We start from the raw sequence: 19,906 nt of genomic DNA on the forward strand, positions 1-19,906 counted from the left end.
CTTGATGTTGTCCTTGTGTTCGAAATTTACAGTTTCGTCTAACTGTTCTAGTAATATGTCTCTTTCCGACGCTGGAAGACGTCCTAAGTTTGTGGGTTGAGTATGCCGTAAGGTACGCATTTTAGTAAGAAGTTAATTATAGCTGGCCACTTGTATAATGCTCTCTTAGCAACAGATCAAAGTCTGAATAGAGTCTCGTTCTTTTGGTCACTTGATGACGAAGGATTGATGGTCACTGCCCTTTAGATTTGATACCAAGGATTGAGATTTAAACAATAAAAACACGTCCATTTACATCAGATGAGTAAGAGAACATTTTTATGATGACCAAGAGAACATTCTGAGTCCGAGTAACAAAGGGTGATCCAAATCTGAATGCTTGATCATTCTCAAATCTCAAATAAGACCATGTGTAATGTTACATGTGTTAGAATGATGAGTTTCTTGAGAATACAATTAAGCTATTTGCTTATAATACTCAATCAAATTCCACATAAAACAATAAAATACGATTAAAGAACGTCGTTACTAATGAAATTTTTAAGCATTCCAAGGTTTCACAATGGTATGATGCTTATTATAGGGATTCAATTCGTAATACGCTTGAAGTAATTTCACCATGAAATTGTTTGGCAGCTCATATAAGAGATTGAATATGATTAATAATACAGACTCAGTTGTTTGGTATATTTATATTAAAAAAGTACTTGGATAATTTAGGGTAGCGCTATTCATCGGCATTTTTACCCTCTACACACCTTCTGTTTTTATTTTTTTTTAACAAATAATAGTATCTACACTAAGGATAGAGGAGTGAGCTAAGCCTTACAATGGGCTTATCAGAACCATGTGGTTCAACTTCGCATTTGACAAGAATTGACCTATGACCTCTCACTTACAAGTGAAAAGAAATATCACTAGACCGTAGTACTAAGTGACCCCACACATTCTTGTTAATCATTGATCTTCATCAATTAATTCGATCCGACGGCTGAAAATTGAGAGAGTATGTGAGAAGTAAAAATAGGGGTGTGGATAGCACTACCCAAAATTTTATATAGGGCTTGTTTGGATGTGCTACTCTATAAAGCGCTTTTACTCACTAGTGTTTTTTGTTTGTAGCACTTTTCAATAACGCTTATATGAGGAAGTAGTTTGTTGTTTGGCATGCAACCAACTAAGCGCTTTTGTATTGGATAGAGGCGTTTTTGATATTAAGTAGAGTTTTTGGTTGTCAAATGAAAAAGCTTTTTCATTAATAATTCTCAATACTTTTTGCATAAGTATTTTTTGTACATAATTAGCATACAACTTGATTAAGGGTTGATGAAAATTCAATTACATAAAATAATGATCACTAACAAAATGATACATACTTAATGAAAATATATGTTTGTTTCTTAAAAACAAAAGGACACGTTATAGTTGCATGACAAACAAATGTGAAATAAGTATTAACTAGATATAAGAAGATTAACAATCCTTTCTCGTTCAACATCCATCTCTCGCCTATGAGTAAAATTTCATCAACAATTTCTTCATTTCTATGATCTTCCTCTTGTCCAGGCAGAAGTAGCTCATCATCATCATCATCATCATCATAAGGTTGGAACTCTTGATTTGTTATGAAATGATTCCTAATAAAATTGTGTAAGGCTATTGAAGTAACAACAATTTGTACATGTTTTTCAAAAGGGAAGTTACGCATGAGACGAATCAATGTCTATCTATTTTTTCAAGCACCAAAAGTTATTTCTATTGTGCATCTTAGGGATGAATGCCTCTGATTAAATTCATTAGTGTTGCTTTGTATTGTCATTGGAAGTTAATTTGCTATTAGTAGTATCTATGATCGTTAATGCGGAATTAAATCTCAACAGCAATACAAGCCCTTCAAACATGAAGGCCTTTGAGCAACCTGATTAGAAATATTTGACCTGCTCAAATGCATGTAGTATTTACAAATTAATTTTCGAAGCAAACTAAGTTGTAAATATATGTTCACAATGATACCTACCAACAAACTAGATGACCCGCCCGTACCTAGAGTGACTCTGGAGAAAGCAGAAAATACCTTTGGAATGTCAATGAACGATCACTAAATCCTAAAACTATTTTCGTGTAGTTCAAAATTCACAACAATTTTGATATAAATGACATATCAACAATCAAATTCACACACTACATACAAATTTTAAGATAAGAAATAGCAAACATACCTCCACAAAGAATTTCAGGCGATGGAGATGCAGAGAGATTTGGGGGAAGATGGAGACCAAGATGACTTCTTCAGCCACCAAAATAATATGAAAATAAAGACTTTTGGGTTCTTAACATGCAAACCTAGAAAAAATTGGTGATGGCAATTTTGATGTTTTTTTTTTTTCAAATGTAATGGCATTTTAGACTTTACAAATTAAAAAATAGGGATAGTTCGGGTATTGAAAAAAATTCATTAAAGAGAGCAAAATGCTTCCCTTACACTATGTTTGGATGGAGAATTTCTAAATTTTCATAGAATTCTAAATGACGGGAATTACAATTCCCAGTAATTGAAATCCTGTTAATTGAAATTTCAGTGTTTGGATGTTGGATACATGGAAATTGTAAAATGAAGGGAATTACAATTTTCATTGTTTGGATATTCCCTAGAATATGTATTCCATAGAAGAATACAAATTTGAAAAAAGAAAAATGTTAAACTGCTAACAAAGTCATCAATGATAAAGGTCATCAAACCCCCAAGATTGGGGCTGCCAAACCCGCACTAAAGGGAAAATTGTCTAAATTTTCCAGCAATTAAGAACTTATCAAAGGTTTGCAATAATATTTCATTGGAAAAAAATGTTTGCAATAATATGATAAGAGTTGATTGAAGTAGGAAAATCCCTGTAAAGCACACTTGCAAATATCAACCAACATTTGTGACATGCAAGACTTTTATTCTAACTAATGTCTTACTGAAAAACACTAAAATGAGAAACATAATGAAAACAATCTTATGCGCCTCGTGAAGTAAACAATAATACCATATTCTTTTTCTTCTCAATTGGGAGAGTCTTCAACACGAGAAATTGCTTGTCATTTTCGATCAACCAAGCACATGCTTTGATTTGTTCTTCTTCGCTGAGATCTGGTATTGCATTTACTTCATCATATACCTCTGTTGGATCAAGTTTCTTTGTGTCTGCAGAAATATAGTCTTGAAATGATGAAGCCATCTTGGCAAGTGAATCTGCAATCACATCTTTAGGGGTGGTTGATTTTCTTTTTGTATGAGGCACATCAACAAAACTTGCTGCCTTTCTCTTGCTTTGAGTCTTTTGACCATTAGCTGAACTAGGTGAAATCTCATTAATAATTTCAATATCTTCTAAACCTTGTGCATCACCAACCAAATCTACATGATCAGGTTCATTATGTGGAGGAGTCATAATCTCCACGGCTTCTACACCTGTTACCCTCACCCGTCGCTCTATCTTTGCCACATAAATCCACTATATCATCCCAATTTGGAATGACCTTCCAACGAAAGCTTTTAGCACCAGCATGTGACTACCAATGAAAACATAAAAGATCAAAAAGCAACAATTAAAAGAATTTCACACACAAAAGAAAAATAATGAATTTGTTACCTTCACATACTCTTGCCAGGCAGGGTCTTCATCTACACTAATCATCTTTTTGGTTGCATCCCAATTAAATCCACTTTGACTTAGTATATCACTCACTATTGCATAAAACTTTTTCCAAGACTTCACACGATTTCGAATGTTATCAGCAGTTATATGAATATCAAATTGAGCAGATAATATGGCTGCAGCAGAATTATAAGCAGCAGTCTTCCAACCACCATCTCCTTTGTTTCCCAATCTTCGTTCTTCGCGAAGAATGTCAGCCAAAGCACGTTTCATATCTACATTCCATCTAAAATAATTATTGTCCTCTCCTTCATTTTCAATTTCTTGGTTCTCTTTCTTTCTCCTTGGTTTTTGTTTGCATATTGGTTTTCTATCAGATCCTTCCATTGCTCCTAACATTAAAAATATATTATTGAGATGTTAAGTCACTCATAGACACATTGTGAAATTGCCGACTAATATAGGTCTATAAGCACAAAGTCTTATCAGTTGCAATTTCAGTTTGCTCTGCATAATATAGGTCTATAAGCACAAAGTCTTATCAGTTGCAATTTCAATATGTGATCTCAGCTGAAGTTCCCAAATAGAGCACTAAAATGAGAGAATCACATATTGATCATAATTATATGGAACTAAGCCATAGTATTCATAATTATATGGAACTAACCCATAGTATATCGAACATAATTATATCGAACATAATGGAGGAAACCTTATGTCAATAGGCGGGTTTGCAAAGTACAAACGGCAAAATCAACCAACCTGTTGGTACAAGAGAGGTTGTATCACTCCACCACTTACTTCCAAGAAGTAATTAGGGGCTATTGAATGTAAATCTTGCACCTGAAATAAATAGGATAACAAATTCAGAACGAAAAAACAAAAGATTCAATTTACCAAGCTGATATTAATGCAAGCAAAGTAACTATATCTAAATATGTTCAGACAAAGGCTAACATAGTGAAAGTTGACGTGTGACATACAATATTATCAGAGAAAACACCTATAACCTAGCCATGTCTAAAGGGGAATTCACTGTTATTGTTTTTCTTCTCCTATCCTTTTCTCTACCCTGTTTTCAGTCCATTAAAGATACTGAGGTTCCATAAGTCCCAACTCCTAGTTAAATTACCCACACAAACAAATACCATATGCCAATGGCGTCCTAACTGTTCAAATCTCATGGACAGGAATTGTTGAAAAAAAAACACAAATGCCCACACATACCATTCATATTACGAGAAACCTTAGGTACACAGACACATATACACTGAAGCATTCTCAGAAACACGAAGTGAAATAGAACAACGTTGCAGCTTAAAATCATGTGCACTGAAACAGTTACATTCACTGATGCATCTTCTAAACATACCACAGACATTATATAGAATATTAAATAAGGTAAAGCCAGATCCACCTAAGCACCTAAATGACAATACAAACTAAAAGCAACTAATTTTCCATTAGGAATTATTGGCAGCTGTCTGAGCTTGATAATCGTGGAACATCTGCAATGCCAATGTATCACGAAACGCTGTCCATTCGACTGTAGCTTGAACAGATGTAATCCCATCAGAGTTATTTTCATTTTCCTCTCTTGTTGAACGATTTAACAACTCTGAGTCGACAGATGCTAAAAATTGTAAATCTTGAGCTTCTAAAACTGGATCAGTAGCTTGCTCAGTTCTAATAAAATTATGTAAGACACAACATGCATTTATAATCCTAACTTGTGTTTTAATGTCGAAAAAGGATGGTGTGCGTAATATGCTCCATCTCTTTTTTAACAATCCAAATGCCCTCTCAATAACATTCCTTGCCCTTGAATGACGCAAATTATATAGTTCTTTGTAGTTTTCAGGTCGACGGTTTCCAACCCATTCTTTCAAGTGATATCTAGTTCCACGGTAAGGTGCTAAAAACCCCGGTCCATTAGTATAGCCAGCGTCCACAAGATAATATTTATCTACAATAAAAAATTTAGAGAACAAATTTAGATATATTTTTAAGTTTTTTCTTTCTAATATAGAGCTAATTAGTATCATACATTACCATTTGGAACATGAAACCGGTTACTTCTATGTAAAGCATCACGCAAAACACGAGCATCAGATGCAGAGCCTTCCCATCCAGGTAACACATAAAAAAATCTTAAATCTGGACCACAAACTCCTAACATATTAGTGGATATATCACCCTTTCTATCTCGATATCTTGGTCTTTCCTCAGCCGTTATTGTTACTGGTATGAGAGTTCCATCAAGTGCTCCAAGACAATTCTAAATAAAAATGTCATACAAATGAAAAAAGAAAAGAAAAGATAAGTCTAAAAAGCTAATGAAGATATCAAACGAAGACATATTTATTTGGTATAGTTGTTGATTGATTACCTCAAACCACCGCCACTTCTCTCTTTCAGAATTGCCAATAACACATGGCTGATATTTCACATATTCTTGACTTATTTTCATCATTGCATGCAACACATTGTGAAATTGCCGACTAATTGTTTCCTTGGAACGATAATAATGAAAACCGATGACTCTAAACTTCAAGTTGTGGGCAAGTATATTAAAAAAAATTGCAACAGATTCTTCAATGGACACATTTCTCGTGCGAACTAATCCACCAATCCCTTGTAAAATTTCACATAACTGCTTAAATGCACTCTTGCTAACTCGTAATTGTTCAATGCACGTTGAATCCTTTCCATCGAACAATCGGCCGAGGAAAGATTGCCTTTCTTGATCCCAATCATTTGAAGGTTCTTTGAGAAGAACACTCGTACTATACCAATGCATGACCATGACAATAACATATATAATTGTGCTGACAATAATTTTCCTTTTTTTCCTATTTTCCTCTTCATTTATAGCACGCTTTCGCTTTAACCTCATTAGCATGTCTACAATATGAGTATTTTCCATACCTGTTTGAATGTATGAACAAAGATATATTGTGATATATGAATGTAAACACACAAGGTTTTTTAGGCAAGAATGAGGTGATGCAACCAAAAGACCAATGAACTAACACCAAGGGCACAACATCTGATCAATCTTGGCTATTGTTAATGTGATCATCGTAAACTCATATATTTGATATAGATGGGATCTCTGAATCCCAGTAGGACTATACCAATCCAACACTTATTTATATTGCTAAATGCAGCAATGAAAGTCACGGCTTTAATCATACTAGCATCTATATTTTAGTTTTTTGACAGTTAACCTTAAAAAGCACAATATCTATAACAAGGAACTAAAACATAATAAGATCACAAGGAGGATGTAAAAGTGACGGCTTTAATCATACTAGCATCTATGCGTATGGTCATCTCCCCAAGGAGGATGTAAAAGTGACATAAGAAAGAAGATCTTCTACAACAGATCGTTGAATATGAAACAGAGCAAATCATTCCACCCTTCCCAGATAAGGTTACAGAGCAAATAGACAATTCAATCGGAGAAAATAAAACATAATAAGATCACACCCAAATGGCAATTCAATCAGACAATTCACCCTTCCCAGATAAGATAGCACCCAAAAATACATGATGCTTACAGTAATAAGATCCCACCCAAAAATAAGATCACAGCCCAAAAATAAGATCCCACCCAGTAATAAGATCCCACCCAAAAATAAGATCGCACCCAGATAAGGATGGAATGAAACCAGAAATCATGATGCTTACAGGAAGATCGTACCCAAAAAGCTAAAAATAATTCAAGATGGAAGAGAGTAGAGACGCTGACCTAGAACAAAGGAAGAAGATGATTGCACGATCGAAAATCCCTTCAAAGATTGGAGAGTTAACAGAGTGAAGATTGTGCAGCCTTTTTGTTGTGAAATTTGGCGGTAGATATCCGAGTTTGGCGCCCTAATCCTGAAGTTTGGCGCGCACAAAATCTCCCCGCAGATGAATTCGGGATTCTCATCGTTGTTGGAATTGTGAAATTACACCTCTTTAGGCGGAAATTAAACTCGGAATTCTTCATCCCCAATTTCCACTTTTTTTTCCCGTAGAATTTGCCGTTTCTCGCGCTGCAAGGTTCCCAAACGAGGGAAAACTGCTTTCCCATCCTAAATTCCCTAGTTTAAGTCAAATTCTGTTTTATTTTACCGCATCCAAACGGAGTGTTATTTTCTGTGCTTAGCACTTTTAGGAAGGACGTGCTTTTTAGAAAATGCTTATTACTGCTTCTAAAGCACTTTTAAAATATTTGCCAAATGACCATTTTTTAAAACTAAAGCGCTTTCACTCATTAGGAAGCGCCTTTGATTATTTCAAATGCACAACCAAACGAGCTTTTAAAGAATTATAAATATTAATGAGTGGTTTCATTAATTTTAATAAATGTATTTCTTTTATATAAATTGGTTGTGAATTCGCCATTTATAAGATTCGAACATAAGACATCCCACTCACAAGTAAAGAAAAATGCTACTAAATCATAGTACTAAGTGACAAGTTTAGCAAATATCTTAGCATTGTAGCCAAATTCTAAATGAACGGAACTAATTACAATATTTATATATATTTAATACAACGAACATCTAACCGTCAAAATATTGATGATATTAAACACATAAGTATTGCAGTTTTATATAAAGTGTGTACTTAAAAACAATAAAATATCAAGAAAGTTTAAGCATAGTTACTGAGTGCTATGTTTAGCTCCGCATGAGACGGCGGATTAAGACCGAAATGGAATTTAGGTCAAACGCGAGGAAAATTTTATTTCGGCTCAACTTTTTTTTATTTTTATAAAGAAAGTAAAAAAGAGAAAACTCAACAAAACAAATTGCTCTTAGAAAGCGCTCGCTGTCATCTGTCCGTGCCCTCGGCGATTATTTGGAGAGGTAACGCCATGGCTCACGGTGGCTACAGCAAGCGGCGGGTGAACCCCGCCGGACGTCGGTCCAAGTCGGTCTTGGGCCCGGAGAAGAAGCCCAAGTCCGTCACCCTCAAAAACCAGATACGCTCCATCGAGCGCATGCTCCGTAAGGTACTCCCTCACTCTTTCTTCCCAATCTCCAGCTCTTTATCTGTTATTCCATTTCGACCTTGCTTCGGTTGTGGTCGATTTTGGGGTTAGGGTTTGTGTGGTTTGGGGGTTTTCAATCACCTAGTTCTTCGCTAGCCCTGCTGTGTGTGTATATGGACAAAAGTGTGTACAGTACACTGGAATTTCTGAGGAATTTGAAGGAATTGGAAAAAGTCTGACCTAATACCGCTTGAATTAGTATTCATTTCGTAAGATTAGAAATTTGTAGTAGGCAACTTTGTGGTTTTATCTATTGATGAAGTGATAATCATCGTGAAATGCCTAACACGATGATTGTTTTCCTAAGAATTTACCAGCTGAAGTTAGGGAGGCTCAGGAAAAGAAGTTGGAAGGGTTCAAGAAACAGCAGGAGATTCATTCCCGTCTTGCTGTGGAACGCAAAATATTTATGCGTGACAGGAAGATAAAGTTTTTTGGTATAATGAACCGATTCCATTTGTTATTCTAGTTATTTTGTAGGTGAATTCTTGCATGATGTACGGCTTAATTGCATTGGTGGTGTATGTTTTGCTTTGAGTTGTGAAAATAACGTGCACCTTTTTCAGAGAGAAGAAAGATAGAGAGAAGATTAAGACGTCTGGAGAAACTTCAACGTGCTTTTTCTGGTCAGGCACAAGATGCAGAGATTTTGTTGCAACTTTCCAAATTGAAAGAAGATCTTGAATATGTTAGGGTAAGCTATATAGTGGCCCTTGGTTTATCTGCTTTTAAGTTGATGTCGGTGCATTGATATGATAGTTATAATTGGAAGTTTGGTATTTTTTCTTCTTTCATGAGAATATCTTAAGCTTATATTGACTTGAAATGTGAACTTCTACTTGACCTTGTGCCTTACTGGAGAAGAGCCATTTTTTTTTTACTTTGCTTGTTACAGACTTTTGAATTGTTTTTTGAAATAACACTGTAGTTGTTTCAAATAATGTCAAACTAAAAGGCTGATATTTGTTGACCATCAGTTCTTTCCCAAGACCGAAAAATATGTCTCGTTGTTTACTGGAGGTGAAGAATCAGATGTGATTGATAAGAGAAATAAGTTGCGTAAGCAGATTAAGGCCAATATAGTTGCTGCAGCAGCTAGCGGAAAGGATCTGGAAGGTATTTCTTTTATGCCTTACTTCCATCAGAAATTTTCTCGTAGAGTTATTCTTCATAAGATCAGGTCAAACAACCTCTATATAAGCAATAACTACCTGATGTAATGCATCAATATATTTTTTAGTATTCTGAAGTTGTTTGAGGGTGAATTCCTAACTTGGTGCAGCCTTATCTGAATATTTATTAAGGGTAAATACCACTTGAAAGAAAATATAGGATGAAAATACCTAGCAAAACATCTAGTCTTTCAATGAAGTTAATAGTAGAAGTAAGAATGGCTGGAAGATAACATATCAAACACAAACATCTACCAACTTATGCTTTCCACAGTTCTGCCATGCTATTATATTCTTTCAAAAATCCAGAAGATGTTTTATGTTTTCTCTGTGGGATGCTTGTTTTACATCTCTTTTCTTCTTTTAATTGTCAATTATGAACATAATCTGAGGGGTTGCAAATTATTGAACTATTTTGTTACACTGACAATAATGCTTTTTGTTCTTGGAATTCCTACAGAAACAGGGAGTGAGGATGACGGGCTTCTGGATATGAGCGAAGATGATTTCTTCCTAAATGGGAGTTCTAGTGATGAAGCAGATGCTGACGATGAATGGACAGATAAGAGTGCAAAGTATTTTTCCATCTTATTCTGTTTGTAGTTTTTAGTAATAAAATTGTTTCTTGCACAAATAATTAAAATTATGAGTGAGATACTATTATTTATTCTTGAGAACCTTTTTGTTTTAAGGTAGGGTTATATGTTTGTTTTTGTTTGAATGGACTGCGTTAATATGTAAGTTCTCATTTATCAAAACAAAACAGTGTGAGTTCTCATTTATCAAAAAAAAAAAAAAAAAAAGAAGTGTAAGTACTCAGTGGAATAGAAAGCTTATTTTTGAATTAGGTGACTGTTGCGGACTTCGATCATTATCACTTTTTTGAAACATGAGCCCACTGCTTGTAATTTGATTTAGTATATAATCTGTTCCTTCATTTTTATGTGTTTTACCTGTTGATTAGAAATATGGTCTGCTTTGATGGAAGTTGCATCTAAATTTGTCATCTGTTTTGCAGGGAACAGGCTTCCAGTGCTTCTGGAAAAGCAACTTCTGGCATGTCCAGTGATGAGAGAAATCAGGTTTCCCATCTTCTCACTATTGCACTGCTGTAATTAACTATATGTACTTATTGAGTGTCTATATTTCTGCCTCCTCACCTGAACTTTCTTAAATAGCGACAGATTTCTGCTAGAGCTTTGATGCCTCCACCCCGGCCATCCAGCAATTCTCACTCAAGTTCAGTTTGTGCTCAGTCAAGGTTTGGTCCTTCATCGAGCAAAAATTCCTCAAAAAAGCCTGCTGAAATGACCACATCAAGCAATACATCAAATAGCAGAAGTGGAACTTCCTTCAATACATCAAATAGCAATACATCAAGTAGCAGAAGTGAAACTTCCTTCAAAGATAGGGGATCCTCTAATTCAACTGCTGGTCAAAGTAGCAATTTGAGCTCCAACTCTGATGCTCATAAGCCCCGTAGAAAAAGGAGGCCAAAGAAGAAAAAGCAGCAGGTTCACATTACTTGTTAATGTTGGATAGTTTATATTTTTGCATTTCTGTTCATGAGGTTTGTAGTTTATTTTCGGTTGAAAATTTGGTACAATGCTTTTAAAAGTCTATGGCAATCTCCTAAGATGATGAAAAAAATATGGAAATTTGCGACTTATCTAGATGGTCTTGGTTGAACCTAAGGCTACTTGGTTTTAGTATCTGTTTTCGTTTCTTATATAAGAATATCACTCCTTTTTATACCTCAACTACTGAGCTCTTGTACCTGCACTTTATCCCACACTGGGGTATAGGTATTGGTCCTCTTGGGTCAATCACGCATATATGGAACTTTCTACCCATGGCATGCTAAATATGACCATCATTGCACAATTACCTTGAGATTGATTGTTCTTGAATACAATATGTCAAAATTGGCGGGTAGGATGGTAATTGGCCACATCCTTGTTCCTGTGATTTATGAAGTTCATATACCGTATTGGTAATTAGCCACATTCATTTTTCTTGTGATTTATGAAGTTTATATGCCATATTGGTATATATGTGTTGTGAAGGGTGACAAAGCATTTTCCTATTTTCATGATTAATTTATGAGCTTTACAACTCATAAAGAGTTGATTTAGGCTGAAAGTGGGTGCACAGACAAGACTAAGCCCCAAAGGGTGTGAATTGAGTCAATTGAGTCAATTGATGCACGTCTGCGCTTTGATAGGCGTAATGACAGTGGCTAGGCATTTTTTTGGCTAACTCGAAGAAGTTGGATTTATATCTCTGCCCGATTGATTTTAGCTAATTATTCAAGCTGGAAATCTGAAGTACAATTCAATGATGGACCATCTTTGTTTGTTTATTCATTATTTATCATTAAATAACCATTCTTCAAAAGCAAAATTTAAATACCCATACTATGCCAAGTGGATTTCTTCATTGAGTAGAATCCTTGTGTCCTACAAGGCTGCTATGGGATGTGTTCAATATAGTGCTATGCTTGCTTCTATTTATTTCAGAGCTGACTTCGTACTTGCTCTTCATAGTGTTCAAAAGTCTGGTTCATACTAGTATTCTTTGTACAGTTGATGCCATTTATTTACCAAGTATTGTAGTTGGTTAACATCTTTTTCATAACCAACTACTTGTATATTTTCAGGGATGAGGGGAAGTTGCTTGGTGCCGATGTGGACCTTTGCTTTTAAGGATTTGATCGCTTTGAGTTGTTATGTGAAATTCTTACAGCTCAGTCTTGACAATGAAGTGTGTATTTTCTTTGTCTTTTTGTATCGGTCTTTGGTTGGAAGCCGGTGCTTACTGCTCAATGTAAAGATCAGTCTTAACTCCATGCCTACTCACTCCGAGTTGGGCTCGGTTTATCTTGAGAATTTGTTTCTGTTGCAACTGTACAAACTTCTGATCTGGTAAGAGTCACAAAATCCTTGGATGGATATACTTTGTACTGGATTTGCTTACGGAAGATATGAAGCATAAATAATTTTATGGAGGGTGTTGATGAGTTAACAGGACATATTCAAGATGATATTCCTTGGTGTATGCTTTTCGCAGACGATATAGTGTTGATAGATGAAACTCAGGAAGGGGTAAATGCAAAGCTTAACCTTTGGAGAGAAGTGTTGGAATCTAAAGGTCTTCGCCTAAGCCGATCAAAGACAGAATATATGGAGTGCAAGTTCAGTGCAAATGGAGGCCAAAACGAGTTAGGGGTGAGGATCGGAGATCAAGAAATACCAAAGAGCGACCGTTTTCGTTACCTAGGATCTATCTTGCAAAAGAACGGAGAATTAGATGGAGATCTCAACCATAGAATACAAGCTGGATGGATGAAGTGGAAAAGTGCATCCGGCGTGTTGTGTGACCGCCGTATGCCACTGAAGCTCAAGGGAAAATTTTATAGGACGGCAATAAGGCCAGCGATGCTGTATGGCACAGAATGTTGGGCGGTGAAGCATCAACACATACACAAAATGGGTGTAGCGGAGATGAGGATGCTTCGTTGGATGTGTGGGCACACGAGAAAGGATAAGATTAAGAATGAGGATATCCGGGGTAAAGTAGGAGTAGCCGAAATTGAAGGCAAGATGAGAGAAAATCGGTTACGGTGGTTTGGACATGTGCAACGAAGGCCTACTGACGCTCCGATTAGAAGATGCGACTATGGGACAGAGGTTCAAGGCCGAAGGGGTAGAGGAAGACCTAGGAAAACTTTGGAAGAGACTATAAGAAAAGACTTAGAGTACTTGGATCTAACGAAGGACATGACACAGGACCGAGCACAATGGCGTTCTAAGATTCATATAGCCGATCCCACTCAGTGACTTGGATTTTCCAAGTCTCCAACCGAGAAGTTTTCCTCACTCGGGAAATTAAGGGAACACTACCCCAACCTACATGCTTCACTCAGAAAGCTTCAACATACAAGCTTCAACAAAAGAAAATTCAAAGAACTTAGCGAAGAAGGTTTTGGTGTATTTAACATAATACGTTGAAATGAAGGAAAACTTATTTATTGATATCCCCGACAAGCTACAAATATGTACATATACATGAGTCAAAATAAACAAACAAGAGGGAGCCTTCACAAGGGTTGCTTAGGAGAAGTCTCAGCAGTCGGTAGAGCCCCAGAAAGAGAAGACACCGGAGGGGGATCATTCGGAGCCTCAGTACTGGACAGAACCCTAGAAGGAGGAGGCATCAGAGGTTGATCATTTGGAGCTTCATTACGCGGTACAGCCCCAGAAGACGAAGGCAATAAATGCCTTTGGAACAAACCCACAAATCTCTGATGATCAAGTAAAACCTGACCATCAGTTTCCTTCATCTGGTCAAGCTTCCTCTTCATGTTTGTAGCATAGTCATGTGCGAGCCGGTGCAACTGTTTATTCTCATGCTTGAGCCCTCTAATCTCCTGTTTGAGACTCATCACCTCAGCCGCCAATGATTCAACTTGGCGGGTTCGAGCAAATAGGCGTTGGGCCATATTAGACACAGAACCTGCACACTGAACACTGAGAGCCAGCGAATCCTTAACAGCTAACTCATCAGACCGTTTGGAAAGTAGTCTGTTATCTTTGGGAGTGAGAAGGTTCCTGGCCACCACCGCAGCAGTCATATCATTCTTCATCACGGAATCCCCAACGGTAAGAGGACCAGTAGGGGAGACGAAGGATGGGCGCCATATGTTGTCTGGAGAAGGCGGGGCTGCCTCTTCAACAAGGTTCAAGTCAAAACGACGGTCGGAGGGGCCAGACATTTTCAAAGGTGTTGAAGAGAGAAGAGGTTGGACAAATCAAGATCTTAGAAGTGCAAGAATGGAGCTTCTACTGGTGGAGATTCAAGTGTGCTTTGGAACTTAATGCCAGCTCCTATAAAAATCTGCACTCGACGGAGCTTCAGAAACCGAAGAGGCGCCTGCTCAGAAATCGAAGAGGCATTTGCTTTCTCAAAAGCTGGGCTGCTTAGAGACCACGAGGGTTGATCTCAGAAATCGAAGAGGCGTTTGCTTTCTCAAAAGTTAGGCTGCTCAAAGACCACGAAGGCCGATCCCAGAAATCGAAGAGGCGCTCGCTTTCTCAAAAGCTGGGCTCCTCAGAGACCACGAGGGCCGATCTCAGAAATCAAAGAGGCACCTACTTTTCCAGCCTTGTCAGCACCTGTCACACGCACACTCAGCTTTGCGGAAATTATGGGCATTCTGTCGAAGACTTCTGAGGAAGTAGAAAACACATGAATCTTACTGTTCAATCACCCACTTCCCACACGCAACAATAGCTCATGGGTACCACAGATAACTTTGCCAAAGTTCTCTGCCAAAATTGAGCACGTAAAGCTTGCAGCTCCCACTATATCGCTCTGACCAAGAAAGGTAAAAGAATAGCAAAGAAACAGCACTAACAAAGTTTAGACCCATAAATTTTGAAGGTCTAGCTACCATATTATTACCCACAAAGGTAAAGGAACAGTACCACTGCTGGATAATTGGAAAGTCCCTGTGTGTCAACCTCTGTGCTTCGTGGCAAGGTAGACTAGCAAACATGCCCAACCTTTACTCACTTTCGAGAAAACACTCCCAACAAGATTGCTTGCTCCAAAATCGAAGAGGCACCGTCCTCCGAATCTCGAGAGCCAGACTCCCAACATGACTACTTTCTCAAAAATCGAAGAGAGGGTAAAGGAACAGTACCATTGCTGGATAATTGGAAAATCCCTGTGTGTCAACCTCTGTGCTTCGTGGCAAGGTAGACTAGCAAACATGCCCAACCTTTACTCACTTTCGAGAAAACACTCCCAACAAGATTGCTTGCTCCAAAATCGAAGAGGCACCGCCCTCCGAATCTCGAGAGCCAGACTCCCAACATGATTACTTTCTCAAAAATCGAAGTGACACTGCTCCCCGAATCTCGAGAGCCAGACCCCCAGCATGATTGCTTTCTTAAAAATCGAAGATGCATCGTTCTCCGAATCAATCGAAGAGACGCTCGCTTTCTCAAAAGCTGGGCTGCTCAGAGACCACGAGGGCCGATCTCAGAAATCGAAGAGGCACCTACTTTTCTAGCCTTGTCAGCACCTGTCATACGCACACTCAGCTTTGCGGAAATTATGGGCATTCTGTCGAAGACTTCTCGAGAGCCAGATACCACAGACCACTTTTTCAAAGTGCTCTGACATAGTTAAAACATGTGAAGCTGGCAGCTCCCACTACCGTGCTATGACCAAGCAGGTTAAAGGAATAGCATTACTACTTGTTGTTAGGGAGACTCCTATATATGTCGACCTCCATCCCCAACGGACAGGCAGACCTGCAAAAATGCTCAACCCTTCCTCATATCTGAGAGGGCACTCCCAACGAAGCCTTTCGAAATATTCAGCTTTCTTTCCCCCCGATAATACCTCTGCAAACAAGCTATACTAGAGCAAGAATATCTCATATCATCAGGGTTAAAAGCAAGAGTATCCCATATCATGCTTTTTCCCTGTCTTTTCCTTTGGCCTTGTTTTTACCTGCAAGACAAGGAGAAAGAGAGCAATCAGTCAGCACTTGGAATCAAGCTTCCAACCAGGAACTGACTGCCTGGAACCCCTTACCTGATTACTTACCTGGCATTGCTCTCGAGTACTCATCTTCAACATCTTATGTTTCCAGGGAAGATACCGCATCTGCTTGAGGAACAGATAGGGCAAGTGCGAAGTATACAAGGAAGCATGTGGAGACAAGCGTAACAGCACACGTGCCGATACATCCATTACTCTGTCAAAAGCAAAAGTATCCCATATCAGCAGGGTCGAACGTACTCTAGATTTGATGGACTTGTTTTGACCCTCAAATTCTTCAGTCGGCTCTGGAGGAAACCAGAAAACCCTCCACCTCAGTTCAAGAATAAGCCTGTGGAAAGTTACTTCTTCAAAAGCAAAAGTATCCCATATCATCTCTTCTCATTTTTCTTCTCTTTATCCTTCATGCTGCTGCAAGATGGGGAGAAGGTGAACAATCAGCCGGAGCTCTGATTGCTTACCTTGTCTGTCACCTCTTTCAGCAGATCCCCTAGCTCGGCGACTTGAGGGACTCCTACTACATGATTTGTATCGCGCTTGACCAAGCCTGAAACTACAAGTAAGCTTCAAGTGAAATTGATACATTACCTTGTGCATCTCCACCAGTTAAAGATACCACCCCTGGATGGAGGAAGAGTACTTCCAGAGAAGATGCCACATCTACCTATGAGACAGATAAGGCAAGTCAAGACGATATCACACTCCGATACTTAGAAGTTTCGTGATTACGAGATCATTCTCTCACAATATTTCCTAATGTCATTTGTACTAAATCATTCACTTGTACTCACTAAAGGAGAGCTTGAACCTATGTACTTGTGTAAACCCTTCACAATTAATGAGAACTCTTCTATTCCGTGGACGTAGCCAATCTGGGTGAACCACGTACATCTTGTGTTTGCTTTCCTATCTCTATTTATTTATATACTTATCCACACTAATGACTGGAGCAATCTAGCGAAGATCACAAAAAGCGACCGTTTTTGCTGCCTAGGATCTATCTTGCAAGAGAACGGAGAATTAGATGGAGATCTCAACCATAGAATACGAGCTGGATGGATGAAGTGTAAGAGTGCATCCGGCGTGTTATGTGACCGTCGTAGGCCACTGAAGCTTAAGGGAAAATTTTATAGGACGACAATGAGGCCAACGATGTTGTATGGCACAGAATGTTGGACGGTGAAGCATCAACACGTACACAAAATGGGTGTAGCGGAGATGAGGATGCTTCATGGGATGTGTGGGCACACAAGAAAGGATAAGATTGGGCATGAGGATATCCGAGGTAAAGTAGGAGTAGCCGAAATTGAAGGAAAGATGAGAGAAAATCGGTTCCGGTGATTTGGACATGGGCAAAGAAGGCCGACTGACGCTCCGGTTCGAAGATGTGACTACGGGACAGAGGTTCAGGGCCGAAGGGGTAGAGGAAGACCTAGGAAAACTTTGGAAGAGACTCTAAGAAAAGACTTCGAGTACTTGGATCTAACGGAGGACATGACACAAAACCGAGCGTAATGGCGTTCTAGGATTCATATAGCCGACCCCACTTAGTGGGAAAAGGCTTTGTTGTTGTTGTTGTTGTAGGGTGTTGGCATTTGGACTTGTTGGATGTAATTGTGCATCAGTTGATTCTGGCTACAATTGAGTGGGTTGATTTATCGGGTTGGGTTTCGTTAGGTATGGGCGGACAAAGCATCAACACAGCTCAACCTAATAAATAGTCGGTTTGGCGTTGCATTGGGTTTGAGCGGGTTATGACAAAAAAAAAAAAAACAACCACCCTTTCGGGTTTAAAATTGGGATTTGACATGGGTGGGTTCGGATTGGCCCAATCCAAGTTACCTTTGACAATTAATTTAAGTCTTAGTTACTCGTAGGGCGCTAAACCCTTACCGTTCACCCTTAAACCAAACTAATATAATTAAAACACAGTATTCTTCGTATTGAAATTGGCCAGTACGCAAGAAAAGATAGAATAATGTCAAATTATGAGCACGAATTGTGCAGAAACAAAGGGAATACCCAAAAAGTCGCTTGTAAAAGAAGACGTAAGATAAAAAGTAGGGTAAATCGCCAAAATGGTCCCTGAGATTTGCATAACTCATCACTTTGGTTCCTGAGATTCCAAATCGATAAAAGTGGTCCCTGAGATTGTCCACCATCCATCATTTTGGTCCTTCCGTTAAAAACTCTGTTAAGTGTCCTGGAGCTTTTGGCCTGAAGTTTGGGTAATTTTCAAAACTTTGTAACTCAATCGTTTCTTAAACAAATTCGACCCATAATATATCAAATGAAGATAGGAAAGTGTAGAATAAGATTATACCTATATCGAAGCCCAATGATTGCTGGAGATGGCCGGAAGATAGCCTCAAAGTTGATTGGTCCGAGTGAAAACTTGAAAACTCGCCGGAAACTGGGTAAACTTTAAACGTTCATAACTTCTTCAATACTCAACGAAATCAAGTTATTCAAAAACGAAAAGCATACTTCTCGATGAGACGAAGAGAAAGGTACATTTTTCGACGGCTAAATCGCTGTGGTTTGGCTGGAAAATAGCTTGAAAGTGGCTAACTCGAGACCAATACAGCCACTTTCGAGCCGTTTTCTGGTCAAACCACGAAGAGTTAGCAGTCAAAAAGGTATCATTCTCTTTGTCTCGTCGAGAAGTATGATTTTCGTTTTGAATCACTTGATTTCGTTGAGTATTGAAGAAGTTATGAACGTTTAAAGTTTACTTAGTTTTTGGCGAGTTTTCAAGTTTTCACTCGGACCAGTCAACTCTGAGGCTATTTTCCGGCAATCTCTGGCAACCATTGGGCTTCAAAATAGGTATAATCTTATTCTATACTTTTCTATCTTCATTTTGATTATTATGGGTCAGATTTGATTAAGAAACGATTGAGTTACGAAGCTTTGAAAATTGCCCAAACTTCCGGCCAAGAGCTTCGGGACACTTAACGGAGTTTTTAACGGAAGGACCAAAATGATGGATGGTGGACAACCTCAGGGACCACTTTTATCAATTTGGAATCTTAGGGACCAAAGTGATGAGTTATGCAAATCTTAGGGACCATTTTGACAATTTATCCTAAAAAGTATAAGCAAAAATTAGACTACAAGATCCAGTACTCATAGTGCTTCCAGTTGTCAAATTCTTTGAGAAATGCGTCTCTGTCTTGACCATGAAATTCATAAAATTCTTGATAGCTGTTGACATATATGGAAAAGCCAAGGTCAAATATTATTAATGCTATATATAAACATCTGTGTGTATAAATCCATTATTTGGAATATAAAATTAAAGAGAGATAACATAAATTTAAGGAAGATGCTATTAACACTACACTTGTTAATGTCGAGTTACATGAGAAGCTCGTGCAGGGATTATTGCACGCGATCACAATGGTACACTTTTAGGTGGTGCTTCTTTACAATCACATCGATCCTCGTCTGATGTCGCCGAAGCAGAGGCT

General features: G+C 38.1%; 3 protein-coding genes across 5 annotated transcripts; 1 reads left to right on the top strand and 2 right to left on the bottom strand.

Annotated features, from left to right (window-relative positions):
* Nucleotides 1-2,807: 2,807 nt before the first annotated feature.
* LOC139190527 (uncharacterized) lies at nucleotides 2,808-7,771 on the bottom strand. Its single transcript, XM_070810872.1, has 4 exons — nucleotides 7,396-7,771; nucleotides 4,404-4,484; nucleotides 3,636-4,033; nucleotides 2,808-3,555 (listed from the first exon to the last, which is right to left on the bottom strand). The coding sequence occupies exons 3-4, from the start codon at nucleotides 4,026-4,028 to the stop codon at nucleotides 3,418-3,420; spliced, it is 531 nt and encodes a 176-aa protein (XP_070666973.1). The 5' UTR covers nucleotides 4,029-4,033; nucleotides 4,404-4,484; nucleotides 7,396-7,771; the 3' UTR covers nucleotides 2,808-3,417.
* On the bottom strand, nucleotides 5,000-7,239 carry LOC108175057 (protein ALP1-like). Its single transcript, XM_070810997.1, has 3 exons — nucleotides 6,031-7,239; nucleotides 5,694-5,919; nucleotides 5,000-5,607 (listed from the first exon to the last, which is right to left on the bottom strand). The coding sequence occupies exons 1-3, from the start codon at nucleotides 6,565-6,567 to the stop codon at nucleotides 5,105-5,107; spliced, it is 1,266 nt and encodes a 421-aa protein (XP_070667098.1). The 5' UTR covers nucleotides 6,568-7,239; the 3' UTR covers nucleotides 5,000-5,104.
* A 376-nt stretch (nucleotides 7,772-8,147) lies between the features above and the next one.
* On the top strand, nucleotides 8,148-12,867 carry LOC103422668 (rRNA-processing protein EFG1-like). 3 transcript variants are annotated; one of them, XM_070810336.1, is made up of 9 exons: nucleotides 8,148-8,257; nucleotides 8,372-8,649; nucleotides 8,996-9,125; nucleotides 9,255-9,382; nucleotides 9,666-9,804; nucleotides 10,321-10,435; nucleotides 10,879-10,942; nucleotides 11,039-11,374; nucleotides 12,520-12,867. In XM_070810336.1, the coding sequence occupies exons 2-9, from the start codon at nucleotides 8,512-8,514 to the stop codon at nucleotides 12,523-12,525; spliced, it is 1,056 nt and encodes a 351-aa protein (XP_070666437.1). In that variant the 5' UTR covers nucleotides 8,148-8,257; nucleotides 8,372-8,511; the 3' UTR covers nucleotides 12,526-12,867. The 3 variants fall into 3 exon arrangements, with proteins under 3 accessions (XP_070666437.1, XP_008358952.3, XP_008358953.3); XM_008360730.4 differs by lacking the exon at nucleotides 8,148-8,257 and having other exon boundaries at nucleotides 8,315-8,649; XM_008360731.4 differs by lacking the exon at nucleotides 8,148-8,257 and having other exon boundaries at nucleotides 8,315-8,649; nucleotides 11,045-11,374.
* The last annotated feature ends 7,039 nt before the right edge of the window (nucleotides 12,868-19,906 follow it).

This window comes from Malus domestica, chromosome 13 (genome assembly GCF_042453785.1).
Source record: "Malus domestica chromosome 13, GDT2T_hap1".
Taxonomy (NCBI): Eukaryota; Viridiplantae; Streptophyta; class Magnoliopsida; order Rosales; family Rosaceae; genus Malus; species Malus domestica.

What these genes read in the sequence shown, in the direction of transcription:
- LOC139190527 (XM_070810872.1), bottom strand. Translation starts at nt 4,028, where the DNA reads ATGGAAGGATCTGATAGAAAACCAATATGCAAACAAAAACCAAGGAGA. An exon ending in CCTGGCAAGAGTATGTGAAG is followed by an intron (nt 3,556 to 3,635) that starts GTAACAAATTCA and finishes TTTCATTGGTAG; the next exon opens with TCACATGCTGGTGCTAAAAG.
- LOC103422668 (XM_070810336.1), top strand. Translation starts at nt 8,512, where the DNA reads ATGGCTCACGGTGGCTACAGCAAGCGGCGGGTGAACCCCGCCGGACGT. An exon ending in AAGATCTTGAATATGTTAGG is followed by an intron (nt 9,383 to 9,665) that starts GTAAGCTATATA and finishes GTTGACCATCAG; the next exon opens with TTCTTTCCCAAGACCGAAAA. An exon ending in TAGCGGAAAGGATCTGGAAG is followed by an intron (nt 9,805 to 10,320) that starts GTATTTCTTTTA and finishes GAATTCCTACAG; the next exon opens with AAACAGGGAGTGAGGATGAC.
- LOC108175057 (XM_070810997.1), bottom strand. Translation starts at nt 6,567, where the DNA reads ATGGAAAATACTCATATTGTAGACATGCTAATGAGGTTAAAGCGAAAG. An exon ending in AGAAGTGGCGGTGGTTTGAG is followed by an intron (nt 5,920 to 6,030) that starts GTAATCAATCAA and finishes ATTTTTATTTAG; the next exon opens with AATTGTCTTGGAGCACTTGA. An exon ending in CCGGTTTCATGTTCCAAATG is followed by an intron (nt 5,608 to 5,693) that starts GTAATGTATGAT and finishes TTTTTATTGTAG; the next exon opens with ATAAATATTATCTTGTGGAC.